The sequence below is a fragment of the Hyalella azteca genome, unplaced genomic scaffold, assembly GCF_000764305.2.
Source record: "Hyalella azteca isolate HAZT.00-mixed unplaced genomic scaffold, Hazt_2.0.2 contig9119, whole genome shotgun sequence".
Classification (NCBI taxonomy): domain Eukaryota; kingdom Metazoa; phylum Arthropoda; class Malacostraca; order Amphipoda; family Hyalellidae; genus Hyalella; species Hyalella azteca.
In genome coordinates this window covers 163448-172069 of record NW_025939196.1, presented here as the reverse complement: position 1 = coordinate 172069, position 8622 = coordinate 163448, and the positions used below count along the sequence as shown (strand labels likewise).

Here is an 8622-nt window from a genome sequence, read left to right as displayed (position 1 = left end):
CAATTCCGAAATTACCATGGTAAAAACTTGTCCTCCCAACTTCATACAGGCAAATCAATGCATCGCAAATTTTTTATACAAATTCACAAACTATCCAACTGACAGGAACTGCAAGCACGGATATTTTGTGCAAAAACTGCATGGATTTTTCAGTAGTAGTAGTAGTAGTAAAAGATTTACTAGCGCTTCAGATAGCTATCTATTTCGCGCCGGAGGTGAGGTCTTCAGCTACGTCAAAGATGTCTGGTCTCTTCTGGCGGTGGTGCAAGTGCATATGACCGACCGGCGGTGGCGTTACGGGGCCATGCTAAATCTCTGGCAGCAGGTTGCATTCCATCAGGTATCGTCTAAGGTTATCGGTTTCGAAGTTACTTCGCCGGTCCTCCCGCAACATTCTAGTGAGCATCTCGTTATGATCAAGGGCGGATGTGTTGGGGTAGCAGTTTTGTCGGATGTCGTTGTGGCTAGGGCACTCCGCCAAGAGATGCAGAACTGTCAAGGGCACCAGGCAGTCGTCACAATATGGTATAGGGCGCCGTTCAATCAAGTAGCCGTGAGTGAGGCGCGTATGGCCAATCCTCAGTCTACACAGCGCTATCTCCATTTGTCGGGATCTCTGGTACGATGAGCTCCATGCTGATACACTGTCCTTGCTTGTTCTCAGTTTATTGTTTCTCGTGTTCAGCCACAGCTAGCGCCACATATGGTAAACGCTGGTCCTGATGCGGGGGTAGTGGTCGTGACATGGGACGTCCTCCCTATAAATGGTCGCGTCCGACGAAGAGGCGCCCACCGCCGCCTCATCCGCCCTGTCGTTTCCCCGCACCCCCACGTGTCCCGGGACCCAGCAGATGCTTATAGTTTTTCCCGCCTCCACCAGGCGCAAAAGCCAGGCCAGGATTTCAAAGATGATAGTATGTTTGCTGTTGTAGGTTCTCAGGGCCTGCACTACACTTTTGGAGTCTATAAATATTGTAAAGTTACGTTCGGGGTGGTCATCTATAAGGACCAGGGCACAGAGGACGCCAGACAATTCCGCCGTATTAATTGAAGCGTTGGGGCTCAGTCGTCTTGATATTATTGTTGTGTCGGTCGTAGCCGCACACCCCACTGCGTCGTCCGATTTTGAGCCGTCAGTGTATATATGGATCGAGTTTGTATGCTTTGTAGTTGCGTGGTCCAGGAAGAGGTTTTTCATCGTAGTTGCCTGCAGCTCGGATTTTGGTGGGATATTTTGGTCAGGGCAGAAGGTGCTTATGGGGATTCGCCACGTGGGAATGTCTTCGAACGTGACGGGCATAACCTGCATTTGTTGGGCCTGTGTTGCTGCAGAGAGTGCACCGTAGTCTTCAGATGATGGGATGTTATATGGAAATGGGTTTGCTTGGTCTCCGGTCATTACAGTGAGCCATGTTGGAGATAACGGTAGTTGTTTGAGGCGAGTAATCATCTGTAGCGTAAGCTGCGCTCGGCGGAGATACAATGGTGGTTCTCCACTTTCTGCATAGAGGCTGATGGTGGGGGATGTTCTGTATGCTCCAGTACATATCCTGATGGCAGCGTTGTGGACTGGGTCTAGTAGCGCTAGTTAGGCCTTAAAAGGCAGCGTCCTCAAGAGGATGAATTTGCTGAAGCACCTAACCGAACAGTCGTGGGGATCTGACCGTGTAACTCTTTTCCGCCTTTACAGGGCCATACTAAGAGCCAGGTTAGACTATGGGTGTATCATATACCAATATGCCAGAAAAACCACACTAGCGCTACTTTTTTCAGTATCAATGGCCGCCAGTGGTAATGATATGAAAGAGCCATTACGGTATAGCAAAAATGTTATTAGATTTGAAATGGACTAAAATTGATTCAAGATTGTACAAAATTTAGTGATTGCATAAAAACAAAAGTGTATGGAAAAAAATTAACACATGAAAACAAATCACTTTAAGCAGAACACACCAAATAAGTTCAAAATCAGATAACATCGATGAAAACAGCAATCATAGGAGACAGCTTAAGCCTTCTCGTAACCACTCCTATCTTTCTTCAAGAAAAATACGAGAATGAAGTAATACGAGAATTGCTGTATAGAAACAGCATTTAGATCAACCCCCTGGTGCAGATCGCGGATAACACTCGTGGGGAATGCAACAAGTACTTCAATATCATAATACTGGACAGCATTGTTTCTCCAGTACTACTTCCACACGAGTGTAAATTATTCACATTTTCAAGAACGCATGATCACTTCTGTAGTTTTATTAGATGAATGAGAGCCTACCGAGACATTAATAGTCACATTTTTTCAGTCAGTAAGAATGTTGACGTCTTCCTTATAGTTGAGCTGTTTCATCCTACGCGTAGATATCAAGGCGTGAGCAGAGCAATGACTTAACAAATTAAATAGTTCAAAAAGGTTGTAAAAATAAGAGCATAAACACTTTCGCAACAGAACTAACATGAAATTAATTCAGAAAAAATTCCACACCCAAACTGACTTCAATAACAAGATTGCATATTAATACATTTGATGCAATCACCACGGAGAACAGAAAAATAAGTGGGATGGTTAACCGCATCGGTTAATGATCGTGATAATCATAGTTTTTACCAGCAACAACGTAAAAATCACAAAAATTTCCTAGGATAGAAGCGTACAGTCTATTTCGGACTCAGTGACAGGATAGTACACTGCCCGACGCAAATTCCGGGATATGCAGTCAGTGAGAGACTCCTTCACTCCACCTTCCAGGCTGCTCACGACCTTCTGTAATACGAATAAGTTAAATCATTACCTCATATGACCTCCTGTAATACGTTACAATTTGTGTTGGAGCCACAACAGGATAATAAGTTACATTATTACCTGCTATAAATCTACAGCGAAATGGCAAAGGTCAAATTCTAAATTAAAACTACTCAACTTTGTCATCAAGATGAGATCTACAACTTAAAGTCCTGCAAATAAAATACCGTCTACTGCGGAGTTCAAAATGTTACCTGAGCGCCAGAGTCTCCTTCTTTCATAAGCAACATGGCTATAAGTGCCATCTCTGCGGCGCTCTTGACGACTTGGTTCTTCTCCTTCGTGCCGTTAACGAGGGCGGGAACGAGGAACTTGGCTGCATCCAGGGGTAGCTGAGAGCCGTCGCGCAGTTTCTTAGGCAGACTTTCACACAAGAATTGGACTGAGCGGCACATCGATTGCTTCACGTCGTTGTTCGGATTATTGATCAACTGAAATGAAACATTTTGCAGAAGTTAAGAATGAATGTTGATTACTTTCATACACCTTTAAAATGTCTTTCAATATAAGGTAACAGTGATGGAGTTAGACAGCTAAAGAATTCTCTCTAAAGATGAAAAGTTCGAACAAGGTAAAACGTTGTACCCATGAACACAATAAAGAAGCGATAGATGGTGCACAAACTCAGAAGACAGCTCTACAGTGAGCTTCTTAAAACAGAATGTAAGCACGTAACTAAAACTCTTGATCCTAACTATTTAATTTTTTACATAGAAAAACTAATTGCTGATAAAATTCAACCATTCTAAACGAGAAAACAATTAGAAAATGAACAAAAATGGAATTCCATACTTTGGCAAACGGCTTGAGGAGCTCTAGAGGAATAGCTAGCCCGTTGGTAACCCTGTGCAGGAGGAGGTAGCCAACGGCCACAGCAGCGTTCTGCAACACGGGCACTCGGTCGCTGTTGAGGTGTGTTGAGATGCACTGCACAACCTGAGCATGGAATAATACATCGTTCAGCCGCTCAGATAGAAGAATCAAACCGGGTAAAATTAAAATCATAAAGCTATTTTTACTAATTCATTATTTAACACAATCATTGGGATAACATTGGAAAGGCTTTCATATATCAAGGTTATCATTCAAGAATAAAATAACAAATCACTGCTCCCGGAAATCATTTTATATGTTAACGCACCTGCTGTTCGGTGACCACCTTGAAGACATCATCACCAGCAAGATTAAGAGCGGAGAAGAGTGCCGTGATGTGGCCGTGATGAACGGTCCAGTCTTTGCTCTCGTTGCAGTCCAGGCAATGACTTACAATGACCGACTTGCGGTCGACATCAGAGAGGAAAGGCAAGATGGCGGCGATAGCACCTGCCGACACTAAGCGGGTTCCCTCGTGTTCGCTTTCAAGGTACACCAGCAGCACGCTTAATATGTTCTTACGAACGGCCTCTGGCACTTTGCTGCCCGATATCATGAACAGCTGGCGTACGCAAAATATCAACGTCTCCCTGAAAAGTAACATAGTTTTAATGAATGCGCTGGTCCAGAAAGCTCCTAAATGTCATATTTTATCAAAACTGGCGAAAAATATCATATGCGCCATGTTGAATATGAGGCTTTAAATTTAAAATATCAAAAAAATGTGATACATAAAAGTCATTAACAGACACTAAAGCAATCGACACACTTGAAAAGCTAAAACAGAAAGCCTAACTGAGATGAACTTGTCAACTCAGAACAACGTAGTAAAATACCTGACAGAAACGTCCTCCTCGCTCTTGACGCTGCTCTGCAGCTCCACAAACATCGGCTCAGGCTTGAGATGGATAGACACGAGGTGGGCAAGAGCGTGGCCAGACCTGAGACGCACTCCGCGGTGGGGGTCGTGGATGGCTTTAATGAAGGTGGTTTGCAGCTGCGGCAGGAACGGCTTCAACATCACGCCAGTCTGCCACGAAGGGAAGAGCGCGTACAGTAAAACAGAGAATTCTCCTCAAAGTAATTGTTAAAAATAATCGGGTGCGAAAATTGGTTCTTCACACACTAAATTTGTATGAACAGTCCTTAGTCAAAAATTAGAGAGCTTTTTCAGAAAATCTCGATACATCACCGTATTCTATCCAACTAAGTTTCAAATACTCTTACAAAAGTTAAGCAAGACAAATCGACGTATAATTATTTGAGACTTTACTAACTTTCTCAAGCAGAAGGCCGATAGTGTTGAGTACAGCGACTTTAACACTCGCTGCAAATCTGTCACCAAGAATACGGATGAGTGGACCAGTCACGTGGATCACAGAAAGCTTCAGGGAGTCGGATGACGCGATCTGAATAACTTCCGTGAGGGCATTGGAAGCAACTTCCTTCAGTTCAGGTTCGCCATTTAGAATGGCTTCTCTGTAGATTGGTAGAATCGGCTGGATACCTGTAGGTAGCAAAATTCTAATCAAAATCCTGATGGCAAGTAAGAAACATTGGCTAGATGGCACCTCAAATGTACAACAGATAAACATTGGAGAAATCAAATAACAAAAATTTCCAAGGTCAACCTCTTTATTGAATACAATGGAAGTTCAAGCCATTCAGGATATATACCGGGTAGACCATTACAAACATTTAAACGTTTACTACTCCATATACGCAAACGAGCAAATTTTTTTTATCAAGTGTCACGTTCAAACCTTTGGGCAAGCAGAAACCAGGCATAAGTTGTCCAGGTTTGAGATCTGACGAGGCAAACTTGACTGCTTGTCTGACGTCAGAAACAAGTGTCCTTTGGTCAGATGCGTCCAGTCTCTTGGTGACAGCATTAAGCGCCGCCCAGGCCGCTTGTAAAGTAGCATCGTCGTTCGAAGTGAAAAGTTGCAGCAACCCACGAAGTAAATGAGAAACGTGGTCATTGTAATCGGCTTTAGTGTTGGAACAAAAAGCGACTAGAATTGAAACGGCAGCTCTGGCGTAGCCAACATTGTTGTTTTTCGTTGAGCGTAATAGTTCATCAATGATTATATTTACGCCGGCAGGGTCGTTCACGGCCAGTACGACCCCGTGGCAGTGAGTAAGTGCTGCTTCGTATTCAGGACGGACCGACACTCCGTCCCTCCACTGACTGTTGACAGCAGACACGAGAGCAGGGAGGATTTTGTCCAAGTGTCGAGTGAGAGAATCACCAGCCACTGACGCCAAGATGCTCAAAGCCTCTGTATTGACAGGCTCAGCAATCAGCTGAGGCACGAGATAAGGCAGTACAACCTTGCTCTTTATTGCCATGACTTGTTTCAAACCATCCAGAGCATATTCGGCCTCTAGCTGTGCTTGCTCAGACTTTTCGCCTTCAGATGCCTTGAGAAGCTTAAGAAGAGGAGGCAGAGTGTCATCCAGAGCCTTCTGTCCGATAGTGCCGTACAGAGCATCAAACGTTTGAGCAGCCGCAGCCCTTACATCTGCATCAGGATCACAGAGAGCTTTTCTGACTGTCGTTACAAGATTGTTAGTGAAGCACATCACCATATCTCTGCTGGTACTAGCCATCATTTCACGCAGGCCAATGCAAACGCCTTGCCTATGATCAGGGTCATCTGAATTCAGGCCTTGCTCCAATATAGGAATGATTTCTGGCAGAACGCGTTCGCCGAGTTTACGCACAAGTTCCCCAAGCGTTCTTGCCGCGACCTGCCTTTTGTCATGACTCGTTGAACCTAAACACCCTAGAAGCAAAGTGAACAGTACCGGTAAGATTTCTCGCAATGTCTTTGGAGTGTTGGTGACCACAACCTTCCATACGTGCAAGGCCGACTGGCGCACCAACAAGGCCACATCACTGCGACTCATGTAGAGCCCAGCAAGCACGCGATTGCGACGTTCTTCACCAAGCTTGTCAATAATAGCGTTGTGCGACTGCTCAGTGCCGAAGTTATCGTCATCGTGAGCGGAGTCTGTTGTCATCTTGCCCGAAACTCCAGATATGCGGTAGAGCAAGTCTCCTAGTAAGTGAATGGAACTGAATCTAATTCTCCAGTTGTCATTGAAAAGTCCTGATTCTAATTCTGGCAATAGAAGTTCAATGGCCGTGTCTGAATAGAGCGTGACGATCCTCTGACCGGCTCTGAGGGCTGTGTCCCTAACAAACTCCGTCTCGTCTGCCAGAGCATTTAGGAGAGGATTGATGATTTGACCGATGTAAGGCGTGAACTCATCCTGTGCATGAAACGCGAAAATATTATTCTAAATCGTATATGAATGTTAATCGTAATCAGAATTTCAATAACTCGTTCGAATGAAAAATATAAGAATCATTCATAATCTCATTTTGTCTCTAGTCTTGGATTCATGAACATACTCTTGACCATTCATATTCTCATTTTATCTCTAGTCTTGGATTCATGAACATACTCTTAACATTACTAGCCAAGCACGAGAGGAATGAATCACAGCAGTAAATCGTATATGAATGTTTCTCATAATCAGAATTTAAATAACTCGTTCGAATGAAAAATATAAGAATCATTCATAATCTCATTTTGTCTCTAGTCTTGGATTCATGAACATACTCTTAACATTACTAGCCAAGCACGAGAGGAATGAATCACAGCAGTATATCGCCGTACCTGGAATACTGAAGGAAGGTAAATGAACATCATGATATAGCCATCCTTGACGTGCGGCGCAATATCAGTTCGCTCTGCTGTGGCCACAATATCGGGCATCAAGCGATGAAGCTTTTCAGGTCCAAGACCTCCCACCACCTGAAAAATATCATATTTGATAACAGCTAATAAAATCAAAAGCTCTTAAACAGCTATCCCCAATTCTACTATGAATCGTTAAAAAATCGTTGCACCTAATTAAAGATTGTTCAAAATGCAAAGATCCATTTGGCCATCACTATTCCGTATCACATCAATTTAAAAACGGTTAACGGCCTAGTAAACCAAAATGATCAAGAAATAAAACTATCTCTAAATAAAGATCCCCGCAATTTCATCCTTAACACAAGCAAAGTAATGCACACGTCTAACCTCAGCAAGACCCTGGGCAGCACCGGAGCGATCAACAGAGGACGCCTCGGACGTGAGAGTCTGCATGAGCCAGGGCAAGAGCTCTTCAAAGCTGCTCTCGCCCATGCCCTTCACCATAGCGCCCAGCGCCCGAGCTGACACCGAGCGAACCTGTCATGTTTAATGAAAAAAGTTCATTAAGATAGTTGTCCAAGGTTATTTATATTACTGAACTCGTGATTTTCAATAAAGTAAAATTCATCAAAATATCTCTGCAAGGCTTTAATACAAAACTTATAAAGTTAAATATAAAAGGGTTTCATAAAGATATCTCTGCTACGGTTAAATTACCAAACCATACGCGTTCAATGAAATACATTTATAACATATATGTGCTATGGTTAAATTACAGGACATGTTAAAATCAATCAAGTGAAAAAATTGTTTTATAAGCGCGTCTATGCAACGATTCGATTAAGAAGATGATAATATGAACGAGGTAAAATTGCAAATTCGTTTAAGCTTCTTCAGATTTTTTGTATTGTCACAGCAAAGTCATAAGTTCTTTAAATTTCTCGATTCAAGGATAGCAATACTAATTCAAGATAAAAACAAACATCTCAGTTTTACGATGTAGAATTTAGAGAAAATTTACTCTTTCTGAGACACAAAATTGGCCAACTAATATGCACAACAAATTTATTCTATGCACTTTCCAGAATTATTCATGAAAGGTTTGCGAGACAAGTTCTCCGTTGCTTCAAACTAGCGCGAAGTGAAAGTAGTAGTATTCAACAAATGTAAAATATTAACACGACTAAATTGAGATAAGAAACAGATGCCAGCAAAGATTAAGGGAATTGTATTATT

General features: G+C 42.8%; 2 protein-coding genes across 3 annotated transcripts in view; both read right to left on the bottom strand.

Moving 5' to 3' along the window:
* Positions 1 to 691: 691 nt before the first annotated feature.
* On the bottom strand, positions 692 to 1399 carry LOC108680995. Its single transcript, XM_018169929.1, has one exon. It carries the CDS (start codon positions 1397 to 1399, stop codon positions 692 to 694), a length of 708 nt encoding a protein of 235 aa, XP_018025418.1.
* A 412-nt stretch (positions 1400 to 1811) lies between these two features.
* The window catches only part of LOC108680999 (eIF-2-alpha kinase activator GCN1), a 31097-nt gene continuing 24286 nt past the window's right edge, over positions 1812 to 8622 (bottom strand). For both annotated transcript variants that reach the window (XM_018169932.2, XM_047881920.1), the window contains exons 30-38: positions 7774 to 7923; positions 7363 to 7500; positions 5437 to 6952; positions 4951 to 5180; positions 4510 to 4703; positions 3942 to 4263; positions 3593 to 3736; positions 2995 to 3231; positions 1812 to 2761 (exon numbers count right to left, since the gene is read on the bottom strand). In XM_018169932.2, coding sequence (XP_018025421.1) covers positions 2636 to 2761; positions 2995 to 3231; positions 3593 to 3736; positions 3942 to 4263; positions 4510 to 4703; positions 4951 to 5180; positions 5437 to 6952; positions 7363 to 7500; positions 7774 to 7923 — 3057 coding nt within the window. In that variant the 3' untranslated portion in view covers positions 1812 to 2635. The remainder of the gene's footprint in view (positions 2762 to 2994; positions 3232 to 3592; positions 3737 to 3941; positions 4264 to 4509; positions 4704 to 4950; positions 5181 to 5436; positions 6953 to 7362; positions 7501 to 7773; positions 7924 to 8622) is intronic.

What these genes read in the sequence shown, in the direction of transcription:
- LOC108680995 (XM_018169929.1), bottom strand. Translation starts at nt 1,399, where the DNA reads ATGACCGGAGACCAAGCAAACCCATTTCCATATAACATCCCATCATCT.